This window comes from Aedes albopictus, chromosome 1 (assembly GCF_035046485.1).
Source record: "Aedes albopictus strain Foshan chromosome 1, AalbF5, whole genome shotgun sequence".
Taxonomy (NCBI): domain Eukaryota; kingdom Metazoa; phylum Arthropoda; class Insecta; order Diptera; family Culicidae; genus Aedes; species Aedes albopictus.
The window spans coordinates 59,455,594-59,477,108 of NC_085136.1; the positions used below are offsets into that span (position 1 = coordinate 59,455,594).

The 21,515-nt window shown below is 40.5% G+C and overlaps 1 protein-coding gene across 1 annotated transcript in view; it reads right to left on the reverse strand.

Moving 5' to 3' along the window:
* LOC109427527 (probable ATP-dependent RNA helicase CG8611) overlaps positions 1–21,515 on the reverse strand; it is a 66,634-nt gene that overhangs the window by 38,413 nt on the left and 6,706 nt on the right. Inside the window, exon 3 of the mRNA XM_062844632.1 lies at positions 16,447–17,071. Coding sequence (XP_062700616.1) covers positions 16,447–17,071 — 625 coding nt within the window. The remainder of the gene's footprint in view (positions 1–16,446; positions 17,072–21,515) is intronic.

The following is a 21,515-nucleotide window of genomic DNA, read 5'->3' on the forward strand; positions in this document are numbered from 1 at the left end:
AAAATAGTTAACCTTCCGTAACTCGCGCGGTTGGACACCACCGCCAGCACCACGCTAATGCTGAGTACAAAAAGCGAGATTTTTTCAACGTGTTGTACAAAATACAACAGCGCGATCGCTCGAAGGTTAATAAACAATAGCACAACAATAACAAGTTTTGAAATCAAAACTACATAATTCGAAATTTTGTTTACATCAAATTGTTTACCGTGCGTATGATCTAATTAGTTCCTCTAATTGGAACTGAACGAAACCAACCAAAACGAAACAAAAAAAAAGTGATTGGAATTAGGTGATGTCACGGTTGACTTCCTTGGGCATCGAGTATCTTCGTGCCTGCCACACGATATACGCATGCAAAATGGTCATTGGCAGAGAAAGCTCTCAGTTAATAACTGTGGAAGTGCTCATAGAACACTAAGCTGAGAAGCAGGCTTTGTCCCAATGGGGACGTTACACCAAGAAGAGAGTATCTTGATATAATTTCTTCTGTAGTTTCTCTTTTTGCAAATGAAGATTGTAGGTGGGGCACAGTGAGCAAGCCATGATTTGTACATCTTGTATTATTAGAAATTTTCTCATCTTATATTTTTCGTTGTGCAATTTTCAATTGATTTTATATAATAACTAGCAATGGTTATTGATATGCTCTAAACGCTTGTTTTGTTATTCATCTAAGGCCTTGTACCATTTGGTCAGGTATACCTATTTTTGGCACTTGATGCTTTAATTGAGTCAATTTCAGACCAATTGATTTGAATTTTTGTATAGGGTTAGATACTGTACGCAACTTATCGTGTGCCAATTAATTTTAATTAATTTGGTTACAACGACAAGTGCCAAAAATAGTTACACCTGCCCAAATGGTACAAGACATAAGCTTTATTACTAACTTTGTCATTAGTTTGATATCATAACTAATTTTGCTTTCGGATTGTTATCAATAACTTTAAAATAACATCATTTGTTATTGAAATATTTCCCAAATCCATTGTTATTATGTTGTTATCAAACTAACGTAACATGTTATTGAATTGGTATTCCAGGAACATTTTTTTGTTATGATTTTTGTTATTTGGCCGCTTATGACAGCCAAGTTTATAACATAATTTGTTATTTTAATAACATGAAAATAACCTATTTCATTACTCAGTTATTTTGCTACAATAACACATTTTCTTATGCTGTTGTAATTCCCTTCTGCACGGGCCAGAACAATATCTATCAAAAAATCAACTTTTTAAGGTTTTTCTGATTACAAATATGATAATTACATATGTTTCCTTCAATTTTATTGGCATGCGTTCTTCGGAGAACTTGTAGCAAACAAGTATATCTTTCAATTTCTGTCGAAAGAATTAAGTTTTGACAAGTTTTAGTGTAGTTATGATTTTTTGAAGTTCAAAAATAGTCGAAAAACACAAAATTGATTTGATGCACCTCTTAATTTCAATGGATTTGGCTGAAAGCGGTTTCATGCTGCTTTTATCGGAGTCAAACTAGAGCATGAAGGCTTGGTGAGTGAATATATGATTCCAGCATGTAGTGAGTGCCAATCTCGCGCTAGTGTGGATCTTAATATAAAAGAGTTGATATGCCAACAGTCACTTCTTTCTGACCAAATTAAACTTCAAACTGAATTGAATCATCGGTCTACGCAAAAACTGCTGAACGATAGCGTTTTACATGGGGCGCTTGACCACATTGAGGCTCAGCTCGATTGCATAAAAAGCGAGCTAAAAAAAGCAAACAAAGGTAGGGTCTGGGACCATTTGGGCAGGAGCACCTATTTTGGGCACTTGCTGCTATAACTCAGCCAATTTTGAACCGATTGACTTGATTTTTGAAACACGATCAGGAAAGCGCAGTATCTAGCTGTGTTCAAAAATTCAGGTTAATCGGTTTGAAATGGACTGAGTTATAGCAGCAAGTGCCCAAAATAGGTGCTCCTGCCCAAATGGTCCCAGACCCTACCTCCACCACTGCTGCTATTTCCACCATCAAAAATCAAGTGTCATCATTTTTCGACGACATGCTAGAAGTTGTTAACACTAAAGTAATTGAATCACTCACGTCATCGATGGTTTCAGTGCAAAATGGAATTGACGGCATCGGAATTATGACTACTGAAAAATCTGATAAGCTTCTTCATCACTGTAAGGAGGTTCATCATACAAATCCTGTCAATATGAATATGTTAGATGAATTAAAAGCCTTGTCTGCCGCTTTCACCAGTTTCGAGACAAAGCTACAAGCTCCTTTGATATGCCCTACCTCAACAATTCAGGCCAAACATTTCAATAGGTCCTATCTGCATTTGAGAGACTCTCTTTGTTCGCTTTCTCTTTCAATTATTGCAATGTAATGGTACACTTTTCAACTACTTTTGCAGTACAAATCAAAAGACGATTGTTTTAACCATCGTCCAATGCAAGGAGACAATCATAATACAAATAAACAGCTGAGATATTAACGAAAGAGAGGGAAACCAAAGAGAGCCTCTCTTCTGCAGATAGGACCTTCAGACATGTTTGGCCTGAATTGCTGACGAATTGGGTTCTTTAGGGGTATCTAGATTATTCCATAATCGGATTCTCCGCCCAAAAATTAGTCGAAATCCAAAAAATCATATTTTTTGGAGTTCGGGAACTATTTTTAAATGCATTTAAAGTTTGTATGGGGATTTTTTTTTTTGTTCGGGTCGAACTGTCACTTTATCGATTGAACTGTCATTCTATCCACAAAAACTAAAACGGTTTTGTTAATTTAACCATCAAAACAAAGGTATTAGAATCCAATAAAATCACGTTATACTCAGAAAAATGAGGTCTTTCGATTAGGCCAGCTATGGGTCGCAACCCACTGGTGGGTCGCGGGCTGATTTGTGGTGGGTCGCGAAGGTTTGGTCAATATTGTTATGAATGTCTTCATTAATTTATGTCGAATGATATTGTTAACATAATGTCCAGTTGTTTCTATATATTGTTACCTAATTTTCAAATATTCTCTCGGCATTTATTTTTGAACATGAGATTTCTTCTTAAACCATTCAATATTTTTGTATTCTAGTCTTGGTTTGGATTATATTGAATTTTCAAACTCCTGTCTGCATTCTGAAATCGATTCTGAAACTATAAGTTTTCAATCAGACGGTATACTATTCTGGTAAAATTATAGATTTTATTTGTGCTCTGAAAAAAGAAAGGCTTCCAGTTGTTGCTTGCAGTTTGAATTTCAGTAAGATTCACATGCCAAATGCGGCAGCTACAGGGGTTACTCAAAATAACTGGGACAGGTAAAATTTTCACTTTTCAAAAAATGTTCAACTCGCTGTAACTTTTCGAAAAGTGCATCAAATATTCTCAATTTTTTACTGTAAGTTCATCAACTAGTTGTGTATCAGTAATCAGTAAATTTTGGAGAAGATCGGACTATTGTCCACGGAGTTATAAAGATTCTAGAAAAAGGTAAAATTATCCGATTGCCAGCTTTGAGCTGTTATATCTCCGGATTCAATGAACCGAATGCAATGAAATTTTGACCATTCATGACTTGTATAATGAGCTATGAAAAACCTTTGACTTCACTTAAAATTCTTAACACGGAAGAAAATTAAAACGATTAGATTATTTTTCTAATAAAACACCAAATTATCCAAAACTTCAACATCGTTTCAAAATTCAAGATGCAAATTATAGTTCAATTAATTTCCCTCAAAATGACTTATATATAAATGTGTTTTGAAGGAAAGTTACAACATAGCCGCTAATAAATTGAAAAGTAATGGGATGCATATTAGAAGTGATGAATTTACTAAAAAATCGTGAAATGAATGAAATCGTTATAACTTTTTCTGTTGTTAAAAATTTAAAGTTAAGTTAAACGTTTTAGGAGTTCATCATTTCATTTTTTTTCATTTATTTAGTTCACATCAAATTCATGATAATGCTGAATCAACAATTTGCCGCCATAATACTCGATTTGCAGCTGCAGCTCTCCATCCTCGGTCACGCCCAACACTCGCCAGATAACGCTCCACCTGGTCCGCCCATCGTGCTCTCTGCGCTCCACGCCTTCTTGTACCAACCGGATGGTTAGCAAACACCAACTTTGCAGGGTTGTTGCCCGGCATTCTTGCAACATGCCCTGCCCACCGTATCCTTCCAGCTTTGGCTACTTTCTGGATACTGTGTTCGCCGTGCAGCGAGCTCGTGGTTCATCCTTCTCCGCCACACACCATTATCCTGCACACCGCCGAAGATCGTCCTTAGCACCCGTCGCTCGAAAACTCCGAGTGCTTGCAGGTCCTCCTCGAGCATCGTCCATGTCTCGTGTCCGTAGAGAACCACCGGTCTTATTAACGTCTTGTACATGGTACATTTGGTGGGGGGGGTGGATCTTTTTTGACCGCAGTTTCTTCTGGAGCCCATAGTAGGCACGACTTCCACTGATGATGCGCATTCGTATTTCACGGCTCACGTTATTGTCAGCCGTTAGCAAGGAACCGAGGTAGACGAATTCTTCTACCACCTCGAAAGTATCCCCGTCTATCGTAACATTGCTGCCAAGGCTTGTCCTGTCTCGCTCAGTCCCACCTACCAGCATGTACTTTGTCTTAGCCGCATTCACCACCAGCCCGACCTTTGCTGCTTCACGTTTCAGGCGGGTGTACTGTTCTGCCACCGTTCCAAATGTTCTGGCAATAATATCCATGTCATCCGCAAAACAGACAAATTGGCTGGATTTCGTGAAGATCGTACTCCGGCTGTTGAGCCCGGCTCGTCGCATAACACCTTCCAGGGCGATGTTGAAGAGTAGGCAGGAAAGTCCATCACCTTGTCGTAGTCCCCGTCGAGATTCAAATGAACTGGATAGCTCACCCGAAATCCTTACGCTGTTCTGCACACCGTCCATCGTTGCTCTTATCAGTCTAGTCAGCTTCCCGGGAAAGCTGTTCTCGTCCATAATTTTCCATAGCTCTGTGCGGTCGATACTGTCGTATGCCGCTTTGAAGTCGATGAACAGGTGATGCGTTGGGACCTGGTATTCACGGCATTTCTGGAGGATTTGCCGTACGGTGAAGATCTGGTCCGTTGTCGACCGGCCGTCGATGAAACCGGCTTGGTAACTTCCCACGAACTCATTTACTTTAGGTGAAAGACGACGGAAGATGATCTGGGATAGCACTTTGTAGGCGGCATTCAAAACGGTGTTCGCTCGAAAGTTCTCACACATTAACTTGTCGCCTTTCTTGTGGATGGGACAGATTATCCCTTCCTTCCACTCCTCCGGTAGCTGTTCGGTTTCCCAGATCTTGACTACTAACTGGTGCAGACAGGTGGCCAACTTTTCCGGGCCCATCTTGATGAGTTCTGCTGCGATACCGTCCTTACCAGCCGCTTTGTTGTTTTTGAGCTGGTGGATGGCATCCTTAACTTCCCTCAGCGTGGGGGTTGGTTCGTTCCCGTCCTCTGCTGCACCAACATAGTCATTTTCTCCGCTGCCTTGGTCCTCCGTGCCTACATTCTCTTCGCCATTCAGGTGCTCGTCGAAGTGCTGCTTCCACCTTTCGATCACCTCACGTTTGTCCGTCAGGAGGCTCTCTTCCTTATCCCTGCAGATTTCGGCTTGCGGCACGTAGCCTTTGCGGGATGCGTTGAGCTTCTGGTAGAACTTGCGTGTTTCTTGTGAACGGCACAGCAGTTCCATTTCCTCGCACTCCGCTTCTTCCAGGCGGCGCTTTTTCTCCCGGAAGAGACGGGTCTGCTGCTTCCGCTTCTGTCTGTATCGCTCCACATTCTGTCGGGTTCCATGCTGCAGCATTACCGCCCGCGCTGCATCCTTCTCCTCCAGAACCGCTCTGCATTCCTCGTCGAACCAATCGTTTCGTCGACTCCGTTCTACGTACCCGATAGTGCTCTCGGCTGCGTTGTTGATGGCTGCTTTGACTGTACTCCAGCAGTCCTCTAGAGGGGCCACATCGAGCACACCCTCTAGATCGTACCGGGGCGGCCGCTGGTACTGTACATTGTTAATAACGGAGAGTTTTGGGCGCAGTTTAACCATCACCAGGTAGTGATCAGAGTCGATATTAGCGCCACGATAGGTCCTGACGTCGATAATGTCGGAGAAGTGCCGTCCATCAATCAGAACGTGGTCGATTTGCGATTCCGTTTGTTGTGGTGATCTCCAGGTGTAACGAAACGGGAGGCTGTGCTGGAAGAAGGTGCTACGAATGGCCATGTTCTTGGAGGCGGCGAAATCGATGAGGCGTAGGCCATTTTCGTTCGTCAGCTGGTGGGCGCTGAACTTTCCAATCGTCGGTCTGAATTCCTCCTCCTGGCCTACCTGAGCGTTTAGATCCCCTATGATGATCTTGACGCTCGCAGGGCCTGTCACCAACCCACTAACCCAGGGAGCTGGGCTTACCTTCCCGGAAGCTACGGGTTCTGCATTGGCATTTCCTCCAACTACAGTGCTAAATAGCTAGGCTCGAGTTCATCATATAAGTCATGAATGGTCAAAATTTCATTTCAATCAGTTCATTGAATCCGGAGATATAAAAGCTCAAAGTTGGCTATCGAATAATTATACCCTTTTCAAGAATCTTTATATCTTCGTGAAGAATAGCCCGATCTTTTCCAAATTTAAACCATTGATACACACTAGTTGATGAACTTACAGTAAAAATTTGAGAATATTTGATGCCCTTTTCAAAAAGTTACAGCGAGTTGAGCATTTTTTGAAAAGTGAAAATTTTACCTGTCCCAGTTATTTTGAGTATCCCCTGTAGAACTAAAGATTTTGAGAACTACGTCCATTAGACACGACGAATATCATCCCTGATCTGCTTGCAGACAGAGTACCTTGGGTCTTGTTTATTGCTTGACGAACCTTCATCAAGATCGCGATTCCATTATGTATACTGTTTCCGGAGGAGTCATTAGATTTTAGATTTTTTATAACGTTGTAATGGAAAAGATCAAGAGGTTTTGTGTCTCTTGAGCAAAATTTAAAAATAGTTAAAATCACTTTAAAGAGCTTTTCTCTCTTTCAAAGTTGTTAGTTAAAAATATATAAATACCAAACAACAAATTTCAAAATTATCAAATTTCGACATTGGTTTCCATGCATGTTTGGTAATCTCTACCGAATATTTTGTTTATTTTTGCCGAACTTTGGTAACATTATTCTGAATTTCGTTAAATTGAACTTTTACAGATATCAGAAGAACAGAAAAAAGATATCAACAAAATATAAGTAAAACAAGTACGTAAAATGTGTGATAGATCACCTAAAATCCGTGGTGTTCTGGTGTTGAATGAAGCCAAACTGATTAAATTCGAGTTAGAAGCTTGCAAATTTATCTGAGTTCACTGAAACTAATCACTTAGGTACTTTAACCTTATTCTGACTTTTCCAAAGTATGAAAAGTACACTGTTCATTAAAAAACATAAAAAAATGTAGGATTAAGTGCTTCGTATTACGTAATCACTAAAACAAATGAAAGCGATAAATATATTTGTGCAAAAACTTAGTCCAAATATTTTAAAATGACTTATGTTATGAAAAAACGGGCTGGTGGGTCGCTAAATTCTATAACAATCAAAAGTGGATCGCAGGCTGAAAAAGTTTGAGAACCCCTGGATTAGGCTATAGAAAATAGCAATATTTTATTCACTAAACAACCCAATTGGAAGACATCGATTTGAATTTGTTTGCTCCACACACTGGGGCAGATCGCAGTTATGGACAGACAAAACCTCTAGTGCTCTGGATATGCATCCTAGAGATTTGGTGTCTTTAGAGAAGTGTCTTGTAAGAGTTTTGACTGAAATCTGGTGACTCAATAATTGATCTAGATAAGTTGCAACTGATCTAGACCAGTTTTAGCTTTTTATAGAAGCGTCACAGAAGAAAACTTTCTTCTGCAAAGTTGTTCATTCTGATATGTTTGACATTTCTTCCGAAGACACTTATACTCTATAATGCACACGAAAGGCACAGTGGCCTTGAACCACTTCCAACCATCATCAGAATTATCGTTGGCAGCTATATAATCGCACTAATATGACTGATGATTTTAGTGTGACAGAAGCATTAAGCCCGCTATGGCAAAATGGAAAATTTCATACCGCAATTGAATTTTCCATTACATAGTACCTCGGTGAGGCCTGATGATATTTTTTTCGAACCAAGCTTCGATTACAAAAATGCTAACTTTGAACTCATTAAAAGAAAACTGAACTTTATAGATTGGCAGACACTTATTCGTGACTCAAACATTGATCAGGGTGTCGATATATTCTATCGTACTATCTTCGATATAATTGAACAGACATTTCCTAAAAGCGGAAGAAAGTGAACATACATAGAGTACCAGTATGGTACAATCATGACATAGTAAATCTTAAAAATAGAAAACAAAAGGCTCATAAAGCCTACAAACGCAATAGGAACGATTCAAACCTTGCGTTCTACTTGTCAATATGTGATCAGTTAAACTTAGAGATTAAAAGAGCGCATGACAGCGATATCAACAAAATTGAAAGCAATATCAAGTCAGACCCTAAATTGTTTTTTTTTTTTTTTTTGAATACGTAAAAGACAAACAAAAATCCAACAACTTTCCGTCAAATATGCAATTAAATGATAAGGTAGAAAAAAAATCAGATGATGTAAGTAATTTATTCGCCGATTTCTTCCAGAACATTTATACAACTCATGAAAATAATATTCGAGAATACGATTATTTCTCTTTCCTTCCAGAACCGACCAAAGACATTGTAGTAGGTAATATATCTCCTATTGAGATTTTACAGCGCCTCGAAGCCTTAGATCCGTGGGAATGCATTGGTGCTAGTACGAAGCAATCTGCTGCTTCCATCTTCGGTTCCGCAAGTCTTGGATACATTAGAAACATTTTTCGGCAAATTCATAATGGCGTATTCAGTCCTTACTAACTAGAGTGCGAAAGTGGCACCAAAGTCGTACAGGCTAGAAACGCTGATAAACTTCGGGATTGTTGTTCAACATCTGAAGGCAGCCAATCAACAAGTTTATCTTACGAATCCTTCCTTGCTGCACGATTTTGTTGGTAAACTTCCTGCGAATATCCGACTGGATTGGGCACTCTACAAGAAGCATGTGGTTGCTGCCGACCTGGAAACGGAGATCATTTCAGCAGCAAGCGACCTTACGCATTTCAGTGATCTCGATATTCAACAATCATCTAGAAACGAGCAGCAGAACTCAAAGGAGAAGTCGTTCCTGAACGCCCACAGTGCACTGCTCAGCAAACGTTCCCGAATCATCCGATATCGCCGTAGTACCCGTACACCGTCAACCAAGAAGCGTAACGATTTTGAGGATCATCCCTATTGTTTTGTACGGCAAAACAACGCAACTGGAGGACGAAGGATCGGATTTAACGCTAATCGTCGAACAAATCGCCGATCTGCTGGAAGTCGAAGGTGAACAAAGAAATCTGTATGTTTGAAGTAGACTTCGAACGTCACTAGAGAAGAGTCAAACTCTAGAAAGATCAACCTGGAGAAAAGTGGAGCCAGGAGTGGTAAACGCTTCCCTTTAAAGAACGTGTGCACTGTTGGACGTTTAGACTTGCCCCTTCAAACATTGGATTACGTCCGGTTGGCAGAAAACTTTCCCCATTTGCAGAAATTGCCTATCTGTAGCTACGAGAACGCAACTCCGAGGTTGTTAATCGGACTGATCAAGCTGCCGAATACTGTCTAGCCCAGTCTAGTCTTGGTCGCTACAGGCTGATTACCACGACCTTCACGACATTTCAACGGAACCGCAAGTTGCAGCTTAGGGCAGTTCAGGCTTTAAACATGTCAAATATTCAAAACTCCCATATGTTCATTACAATACTTGGTGCAGAACTAGAGTCCTGTAAAATTTTCAGCCATTTCCGTGGTGATTTAATGGTGGCCCAAAAGCAAAATAGGTTTATATGGGAATCACTATGGAGAATTTTCGAAATAGGTTCTCTTCGTTGTAGAGCATTACCACATGGATGAAGTCATAGGGTCAATGCCGAATTGAATTCTTCAGATTTCAATGATGAATGTTGCCGAAGACCGGAACTCATTTCGACAATCGGGTAAAAAGTTATTAAAAAAATTCTCACTCGCATGTGCATCTTCATACGATTCTATAACATTCCCCAGAAAACCATTCCCCAGAATACCAATCCTCAGAATTCCATTCCCCAGAAAACCATTTCCCAGAATGTACCATTCCCCAGAATGTACCATTTCCCAGAAATCCATTCCCCAGAAATCCATTCCCCAGAAAAGCTTAATATACTCTGCTAAAAAGTTTAATTCGATACACAAACAGTAAAATGTTGATCATAATGATATGTTTACCCCGGACAGACATGTGATACGAGTATGATTCCTGTACAACGTGTTACCGACAATATCGGCAACAATAAAAGTGAGAGGTCAAGTTATGTTTATTTGTTTAAAATTTTTGTTAGTTTTTTGTTAGATTTGTTAAATATAAACCTTTTTTGTGTTAAAATTAAAATAAATAAAATATATGTTAGTAAAATTAGTTTTTTTCATGCAATTATTTAAAATAAAACTTTGTTATATTAGTATTATTAGTAAAAAAAAAAGATAATTTGAGAATCACTGTTAGTAAATTAAATTCAAAATTCCATTAAACCGAATGATGTACCCCTAGTTTTGAACCTGTTTTGGAAAGGGAAGAAATGTGAACACGATAACACTAAACCTGATGAAATAAAAGACTATGGAAGGAGGGGATGAATGGAGTAGGATGGGAGGAGAGTGAGGAGCGAGGATTTTAAGCGCGAGATGAGGATTATCGGATGAAGAGTGGATATTGTAAAGAGATTGTAGTCTGGGATAGCAAAGAAGCCACATGTGTTTTTAAAGGGTGCCGCCAAGCCCAAGTGAAGTGTAGTACGGACATAAGTTTGAAGTGTGGCTATTACGATCCCGTGCCAGGGTCGTTAGCAACTTGTGTTACAGACCCCTAGACCTACCGTCAATGGTCTATGGGAATGGTAGAATTTTCGCCAGGATTTTGGCCCTTCACCCTATTGTGCACGGCGTGCATCTCCAACGGCTAAGCATCCCGCCCAGCCATCGCCACTACCGATATCGGGCGTTCGACCGTCGATTCCGAATCCGGCTAGAAGCTAACCGGCGCCCGAGGCGCCGTCCTCTCCGTTCTCTCCGTGGCTCAACACCCCGCGACGACGCCATGTGCTTCAGCAGGTACGTCCTCTCCTCCCCTTCCACCGACATCGACACCAATGGGCCCCAACGATCAAACAAAAGCATGTACAACTAACCCTTCACGACCCAGAATATATGTAGGTTATCTAAACTTATATCTTTTATTAAAAAAAAAACCAAGAGAGTTTCTTCCAAACTGTTAATTTGGCCTCCCCTATTGTTCGCTAATTGTTCAGTTGGCAGGTAAGTGTAGGATTGCTCGGGTTTCCCCCTGGTCAATGCCGACCCTGAGGGACTTCAAAGGTGAGCTGGCCTGGGCGTATGGACGCCGATGCCACAGGACTCGTGGAGCGTCCCATCGGCAGTTACAAACGGTACGCAGTGTCAAGAAAATTCTAACAAGACTGACTTGAACTGAGAGAATTTTCAGTATGGCACTCATTTCAAGCGCAATTGTACAGTGATTCTTGTATCACATGTGTGTCATAAGTATTATAGGCAAGGATTTTAACATTATAGTGTTATTACGAGCAAATATCTATTTCTTGTACGGTATATGTAACAAATTAAGGTAAAAATGTATACATACATACATATCCATAAAAATATTCTACAATGGTTCAAACGTTTAATTACCATTGTACACAGTTGCATGTTGATATTTAAACCTATCTTGAAAGTTCACAAACTGTTAGTTGCGTTGCTATAAAATGTTTTGTTTTTGACAGATTTGTGAAAATTGTGCAGCACTTGTTTTACGATGAATAACGTTTTAAAAGTGATGTACAAAATTTACAGAGAAAACGCATATTCTTCTGATGTTGTTCAGTGTACAAGATACTGAAGACTCAACTGACCACGTTTTTCTTTGCAAACGGTTGGAGGGATCTATCCCAATGGCTGTTCCTAATTATTCGCTTCAAAGGCTCTTCATTCATGCGGTATGAGAAGGGCTTTCATCATTATTCCAACACTATGGAATGGAATAGAAAAAGTGAACATATAAGCAGTTTTAATGCCAACAATTCTAAATATTTTTAATGAAGAAGGGAAAAAGTATCATTGTTTTCCTTTTGGCATTCAAAAACCCAACAATGTTCCTTCTTTTTAAACAATATTCTTCTTAAATTTAAGGCAATTAGTAATTTTTTTTAAATTATAGCTGCTTACATTTTCAACATAGATTCTCCCATCTTTTCTACATAGGCTGTTCTTTCGAATTGCACTTTTCAGGAAATTATGGGCATTATTACAACCACCGGTGTTAAATTGCTGTTATATTTATTATAACTTTTTTTTTCAAATTTCTAAACATCTGTGCTTGTGGTGCCGATTGTAACTAGCCTAAACATTGTAACTCGAAAGAACAGCCTATGTAGAAAATAAAGGAAAATCTATGTTGAAAAAGTAAGCAGTTGTGATGCCGATAATTTCCTGAAAAGTGCAATTCGAAAGAACAGCCTATGCAGCAAAGAAGGAAAAGTCTATGTTGAAAATGAAAGCAGTTATAATTCCAATAATTGTACCAATTGCCTAAATTCTAAAAAAAGCTTGTTTAAAAAAAGGAACAGTGTTGGGCTTTTGAATGCCGCAAGGAAAACAATGTCACCACAGACAAACAGACGTAACACTTCGAACATTTTTCGATTTAAATTTTAGTCTCGGAAATAGGTTCGCTTAATTCTAAAAGGAATGAATTTGGCCAATCATCAACTAGATGGCAGTAGTGAGCAAACGTCAAACTAATAAACTAATAATTTACTGAAAAGTACAATTCGAAAGAACAGCCTATGCAGAAAAGAAGGAAAAATGTATGTTGAAAAAGTAAGCAGTTGCGATGCCAATAATTATACCAATAGCCTAAATTGTAAAGGCAAATCATGCTTATTTCCGAAGTTTTTCTTGTCAAATAAGAATTTTTGGCAGGATGTTTCTTCCGGTGATTTTTTACGAACAAATATTTGATTTTTAGCTATTAATATAAACCATTCAGAATTAAAGCAATAGTTTTATTTTTTTCTGGGGAATGGTACATTCTGGGGAATGGAATTCTGGGGAATGTTATAGAATCCTTCATACATGATTCCCTTCAAGTTGCGCAAGAAGGTAACACGCATACTATGATTGCGTGTCAAGCATGTCGATCGAGCTGTGGTCTTCTGTTCATGCATGCATGGATGAATATCGATTAATAACTTCTGTCTCGTGAGTCGAAACGAGTTGCAGTCTTCGGCAACATTCATCATTGAAGTCTGAAGAATTTAATTCGGCTTTGACCCTATGACTTCATCCATGTGGTGAAGCTCTACAACGAGGAGAACCTTTTTCAAAAATTCTCCATAGTAATTCCCATATAAACCTATTTTGCTTTTGGGCCACCATTTAATCACCACCGAAATGGCTGAAAATTTGACAGGACTTTAGTTTTGCACCAAGGAATGTAATGAACATATGGGAGCTTTGAATTTTTGACATGTTTAAAGTCTGAACTGCCCTAAGCTGCAACTTGCGGTTCCGTTGAAATGTCGTGAAGGTCGTGGTAATCAGCCTGTAGCGACCAAGACTAGACTGGGCTAGACAGTATTCGGCAGCATGGCCGAATCTAACGCGTCTCACTCATTCCATATATGTAAGTGCACAACCGATGAAAAGTTACACAACTTGGTAAAGAAATTCTTTGCAGCTGAAAACGTAGGAATAGTAAGCGGACCTTTGCCAGAAGGCGTTGAAGATCCTCGGGCCAAAGCTATTCTACTAGAAACCACAAGGAAGGGCAACGACGGGCATTACGAAACTGGTTTACTTTGGCGCTACGATGAGTTCGAGTTTCCACCAAGTTATGACATGGCTGCCAGAAGGTTTTACTGCATGGAGCGCCGACTTCGAGCACATCCGGGGTTGCGTGACAATCTGGATAAGCAGATCATCGAGTACTGCTGCCGAAGGGTAGAGCAAATGGTCGTGGGATGAAATGCTTTCAGCAAATCAAAACCGTCCAGATGGGTGGATAAGCTAAAGCTAAAATAAACACTTTATTAATTCACTTATAATAATGTTTGTAAGGTCATATTACAATTTTTCAGTTCAACCTTCATCTTTGCCCTATCATCCAGTTTGGCAAACGTCAGCTGGCATCGATTTTGCCGAATCCTGGCAAATTAATAAATTCCCAGGCCCAATCTATGTGGTGTTAGCTGTAGTTTGGTTGAAGGGCACTTCATTAGTACACTATCCAACTATTTCCTGGTTTTACTTACTTATTCTACACTTTCAATCAAAGAAAATGCATTATTCGAATTAATTCGCGCCACTCAATTCATATAATTAACAAGTGCACTACTTTCCTTTCTTATTCTGAACCTCGATAGAAACTTGATTCCCACTTAGCGGTTTGTATACGCTAAAATACAGTCGCGAAATGTTATCGCAACAAGTACCAATCGAAAGGCTATGCACATTAGAGTGGGTCATCGTTTATATGGAAACATGAAAAATTCAATGGTATCCCATCAGATCAAAGCTTTTTTGATCCCATTTCAAGACCCAAATAAGTGTGCAAAATTTGGGCAGGATCGGTTATGTCTACGTTTTGCGCATCGTGTTTGAAGTTTGTATGGGGTTTTACATGGGAAAACACACGTTTTTGCATTTCTCTCACAACAAGCTCGAATTTTTCTAAAACCATGTAACCGATAAAGGGAAAACATAGCGTAGGGTGTTCAGATGAAATGAGTTGCAGAATTCAACAAACAAATAATATTTTGCATACGTAGTTTGGTGGTTTGATAATTTTGAGGAAATAATTTCTAGTTATTGTATAATTTGATTCCTAATATAAGTACGAAGAAAAATGAATTATTTCCTAATAATTTCTAAGCCATAATTAGTTTCAATAGCTACCCAGACAACCAGTGATCATATAAGATGTTGCATTTGATGATAATGTGGAGGCATATACGTGCATGCCTCCATTCAGGCGCATGTTAAATGTACGCATATCGCCTCCACTTTAACATTTTATGCAACATCTTATACGATCACTGGTTGACTGGGTAACTAAGAGTACGGAAAAGTAACGTTATAGTACGGAGGAAATTACGTTTTTATTCTACTCTGGATTGTATGTAAGTAAAACTATGTCAAATTGCATTATTAATTATCAGAATATTTCCTACAAAGGAGATCATATCGTGAATTTGAAAATGTAATAATTATTATGAGTGGAAGTCGAGAAGGGACAAAACATAAATCGTCAACGAAACTGTAAGTCGAATTGTACCCCAAATTTGTTGATCTATTGATACTTACGATAATTTCTAGCCTAAAAGCAACATCGATAGGAATAAAACTGTTCGCTGAAGAGATCTTGACTAGTTTTCCTTCCTTTTTGTGAGCCTTTCTTATGATTACATACACGTGGTAGTGCCTTGAATTTGTTTTTTAGAAGACCAATTGTAGCTTTGGCCTTTTGATTACTCAGCAACACAACATATAAAACAATGTACGTTATTGTTGTAAGGATTCCCGTGTCTCAATGTTAGATCTTTAACCCTCTTCGTGCATTAGGGTCATTATGACCCCTGAACGTGCACTAGGTCAGCGAGGTGCGCGCAAGCTAATGCACGAAGAAGGTTAAAAAAACATATTGTACAAATTATTGCGTACAAATAAATAAATGAAATAAAATATAAAACAAGGTGCTTGGCAAGTGTCTCCTCTCTCATCCTTCTCTATCTCGCTGACCCCTTGCTTGAAGAATAGCTTAACCCACAGTACATCATCAATAAATAATTTTCATTATCTTATCCATTTCGAAAATAATTCAATGCCAAGCAACTGGCATAAAGGATTCGAACCATTCGAACGCTCTCCGTATTTGTATCGTTCCGTCTAAGCGGCGCGCTGCAGCGATACGCATTGTTCACTCATTTTATTCACTTATTTGTAATGTGATTCAAGTAATGAGAACGAATCCACCCACAAATGTCGAATGTTTGTGTTCGCTACTCCCCACGACAAGACAACGAAAACGCCACATGAGCAAATAAATAATCCCAATTAAATCTAACGATATTTAGACCATCGTTCGTTCCCATTGTAGGCCTCTAATTAGGAGCACTCCATGCCAGGAAACGCGGTCCTCTGTCGTACACATTACATTCCACACAAAATCAAATTATTGGGCAGATATACAGATAATACACTTACCTTTGCTAGCGGACCCGTAGAGTTGCTTCTCCCCGGCGACGAGCTTTTCGAACCGATGCTGCAGCTCGATGGCCGCTTGTTCCTTGTTTTTGTTCTTCCGGCCGGGGACGCTGTTAATGAGCACCCCGATCCGGCCGAAAATCGGATCCACCCGTTCCTCGGCGAGTTTGATTTGCTTGGCGGCTAGGTACTTGACGAACTCGATTTCGGCCGGTTCGACAAAGAGCAGAGCCTTTCCGGACTGGCCGGCCCGGGCCGTTCGGCCCACCCGGTGGACGTAATCGGCCAGGATTTGCGGAGCGTGGTACTGGACGACGAGGTCCACACTGGGCACGTCTATTCCGCGGGCGACTACGTCCGTGCAGAGGAGGACGGCGGATTTGGCGGCACGGAACTCTTTGAACACCGAGCTGCGCTCGATTTGGGTCATTTTGCCGTGCAGTTTGAAGAAGGACACTTTCGGGAGGAGGATTATGTCGGAGGGGTTGGTGTCGTCCGGTTCGGATTCCGATTCGCTGATGGCTTTTTCGTCGTCGTCGTCGTCATCGTCGGAATCTTTCTCATCATCTGAATCGGGCTTTTTCTGGGTGAGCACTTCAACCATGACGTCGTAGTGGAAGTCAACCTGTGAGGATCATAAGATATAGTGGAGAAAATCAGATTCTCCTCAATATAGGTAGGTACATGTAGTGTGTGATGTAAGGATAGCTTATTGGACAGAAAAAAGATATCTCATTTAGGGTCAACAGAGCCAGTAGAATTTTGTTGGGACGACCGGTAATATTCCTAATTATTCCTAATGTATTTCTATAAGGTTTCTGCAAGGAATTCAAACGACAATTCTATGGTTTGATAGATTGCATCAGAGGTATGGGTGATTATGCAAAATCCTTCGGAAGGAAAGTATACCTGTAAACCCTGACACAAGCCAGCTAAAAGGTCGTCCATAAATGACGTAGCATTTTTTGGCCACCGACCCCCTTCCCCTCTTAGACCTGTGCGCCAACTATTTTTAACCGACAGCGGCGGCGTCACGCCGGTGGCTACTTTCGGCGGCGGTTGCGGCGTGAATCGGCGTGACCAAAATTTGACCAAAGCAAAGCGAAGAAATTGTCATTACGCTCTAGATTTTGTTTAGCTTTTTAATGACCATTCATGACATAAACTAATACGTTTGAAGAATGCCTTTATTATTTCTGGTCCTTCACTGCGATGATCATAAGGTCGAACTACTTACACCTAGGAATCCCCGAATGATTTCAGGAAGGAATCTCAGAAGGAATTCCAGGAGGAGCCTTAAAGAAACTCCTGGAGGAATCCATGAAGAAAATTCTGGACGAATCTCTGCAGGAACTGCTGTATGAAACTCTGAAGGAATTTCTGCAGGAATCTTTGGTGATTCAAGAATCTAGAGAGATCCCTGCAGAAACTTCTAAATAAATCTCTGATTGGAATTATCGAGGAATTTTAAAAGGAAATCTAGGAAGAATCTCCGAAGGAATTCCGCGACGATTCCGAAATTAATTCAAGCAAGAATTCTAGAAGAAATACAGCATGAATCCGTAAGGAAACTCTAGGAGAAATCCTCGAAGGATATGCAGCGGAAATTTCTAAAGGAATTCGAGAAGAAATCCTCTAAGGATTTCTAGGAGAAATCAGCGAAAAATATCCAGGAGGAACCCCAAGAAATACAAGCAGGAATCTCCATAGGATTTCCAGCAGGAACCATCAAAAGAATTCCAGTGCTAATTTCCAAGTGAATTCAAAAAAGAATCCCTAAAGGATTTCTAGGAGGAATCAACGAAAAACACCCAGGAGAAATCTCTGAAGGAATTCCGACCAGGAGAAGCCCCTGAGAGAATTCCAGGAGCAATTGCCGAAAGCATTCCACGAGGAATCGTCGAAGAAAATCCAGGGGTATGTCCAGCAGGAATCCCCGAAGGAATCCTAGGAAGAACCCCCGAAAGAATTCTAAGAGGAATCCCCGGAGGAATTCAGAACTCCAAAGAAAAATACGAAAAGGAATCACTAAAGCAATTTCAAGAGGGAATCCCAAAGGAATGCCAGGAGGAATCTCCGAAGAAATTTCAAAAGCAATCACCAAAGGAGATACAAGAGAAAATCCCGAAGGAACTCTATGAGGAATCTCCGACGGAATATCAGGAGGAAGGAATGTTAGGAGGAATCTGCGAAGGCAGTCCGGAAAGAATCCCCGCAGGAATTTCAGGAGGAATCCACCAAATAACTCCAGAAGGAATCTCCTAAGAAATTACAGGAGAAATCCCTGCAGGAATCCCAGGGGGACCACTGGGAATTCCAAGCGGAATCCTCAAGGGTTTTTCAAGAGAAACCCCTTCCCCATAGGAAGTCCAGAAGAGATCTCCGAAGAACCGAAGGAATTTTAGGAAGAATCTCCGAATTTAAGGAGGAATTTCAGAAGGAATTCCAGGAGAAATCTACGAAAAAATCGAAAAGGAATCACCGAAAGAATTCCAAGAGGAAACTCCTAAGGAAAACCAAAAGAATCTCCGAAGAAATTCCAGCAGGAATCCTCGAAGAAATTTCAGGAGGAATCCTCGAAGAAATTCTAGGAGCCATCTTTGTATTAATTCCAGGAGGAATCCCCAAAGGAAGTCCAGGAAGTATGCCCGACGAAATTCCAGGAGAGTTTCTTGAAAGAAATTCAGGAGAAATCCCCGAAAAATATACAGAAGAAATCCCTGCAGGAATCCTAGGGGAACCCATGAAAGAATTCTGGGAGGGATCTTCGAAGGGTTTCCAAGCAGTATACTCTAAGAATTTTCAAGAGGAAAGCCAGAAGGGATTCCGAAAGGAATCTCCATATGAAGTCCAGGAAAAATCTTCGAAGGAATTCCAGGAGGAATTCCCGAAGGAACTCCAAGAGAAATCCCTGAGCGAAATGCATAAGGTATCCCCGAAGAAGAACTGAGAAATAGGAGAAATCACCGAAGGAATTTCAGAATATCAGAAGAAACTCTGGTGGGCTTCGTGGCCGAGCGGTTAACGGTGTCAGTCGTTTAGGTGTCTCGTAAGCCTCGGAGTGTGGGTTCGATTCTCGCACCAGTCGGGGAAAACTTTTCGTCACGGAAAATTCTCCACTGGGCCACTGGGTGTAATATGTGTTGTCCGTTGTCAAATGTTTGTAACGTTCAGTCTGTAGAGGCCGCAAGGTCGAAGACGATGTAATTGTTTTTTTTTTTATAGAAATCCCCGAAAGAATTTTAGGAGGAATCCACGAAGGAACTCCAGCAGGAACCCCCGAAGGAAATTCAAGAGAAATCCCAGAAAATTTACGAGTAGGAAGAAAGATTTGCAGGAGGTATCCCTCAAGAATATCTTGGAGATATGCCTGATTATAATCCTATGGAAATTCAAATTATTCAAGGATCTCCTACAAGATTCCCCGAAGAAACTCATGTGGGAATTCCTAAATGCCTTTCTGGAGAAATCTCTGATATAACTTCTGGAGGTGTCCGTGAGTCCTCTAGGAAAAATCTCAATCTAAATCAACAATCTGAAGGAACCCCAGGAGTGATCCCGGGAAGAACTCCTGGCAGAATCCGTAAAGGAACTTCTCGAAGAATCCCCTAAGGCTATCCTGAAGGAATCTTAGAAGGAACTCTTATATATGAAAATTTTGAAAAACTTCTGAGGGAATCCCTGAATTTTCCTAGAGGTATGAGCATGAGCATGAGCATAGATGACCGTACTATTCGTAGTTGCTACTCCGTGATTGACCAGAACAATCTAAGTTGCACAAGGAACCAACAGACGGAGCTTGGGAGTAGCTTACCGTCCTCAATGTGCATCTTCGAGAATTCCAAACTTTATTAGGTCAATAACGGCGCCGGCCACGTCCTTACGGTCATCGAGGAAGGAAAGGAATGTTATTATGACGTGCGTTGCTTACTAAAGACCGAGATCACCTCTGCGTCTCCACGTCTGTCATGGGAAGGACTTTTTGTTAGTGGGGAGGGGAACGGGCGCATGATATGAGTTCACTTTGGTAAGTGGAGTGATTCATGCAACCCTATTAATATCAAACCACTTATTTTCATTTGGACTAAAACAAAACACATGCCGACATCGAAGATGACGAACCATTCAGATAGTTTTCGAAGTGCGAAAATTAACGAAAGAGAAAATAAAGTGATTTGAATCAACGTGGCTTTGGAACTTGGGCCGACACTTGACGTGACGAACATTTCAATGTCTGTTGACTAAAATCGCAAAAAATGTTGTTTGTTGCATTTATCGTATCATAAATCGCCCCGTACGAAGATGAGCAGTCAAATAGACGACGACGACGACCGAATGAATACGCGGCCTGTACACTTTGCCTCCAAAAACTCACTCTCGCAAAAATCTAGCAAAGCGAGCGCGCGAAACTTTGCTGCTGCCGAACTACCGCACACTCAATCCCTGAATTTTCCTAGAGGTATCCTTGAATACTCCTATAAAATTCTCTGAAGGAACTCCTGGAGAGATTTCTGAAGTAACTTGTATAGAAATCCCTGAGGAAATTTGGGAGGAATCTCTGAAGAAACATCTGCAAGGATCCCTGAATCTTCTTGAGGAATCTGTGAAGGAACTCCTGGAATGATTTATGTAAGAACTTGTGTAGGAATTTCTAAAGGAACTGCAGAAGAAATTCTTGCAGGAACTACTAGATTAATTTCTTAAGAACTCCTGCAGGAGTTCCTGAAGAAGGTACTTACGGAATTTTTGATGGATCTCCAGGAAGCATAGCGAACTTCTGTTGAAATAGCTTAGGGAACTTCTGAAGGAATTCCTAATGAATACCTGGAGGCATACCTGAGCCCTCCTGTAGCTATTGGGGAGATCCCTGAACGAACTCCTGGACCTGGAACTTTAGGAACTTCTGGAGCAAACCTTGAAAAAACTCCTGAAAGAATCTCTGGAAAATGTTCATAAGGCACCCCGAAGTAAAGAGGAATTTCCGAAAGAATTTCAGGAGACATTCTTGAAGAAATTCCAGGAGGGATGCTATGTAAAAAATTCCTGTGGGAACCCTTGATGAAACTCCC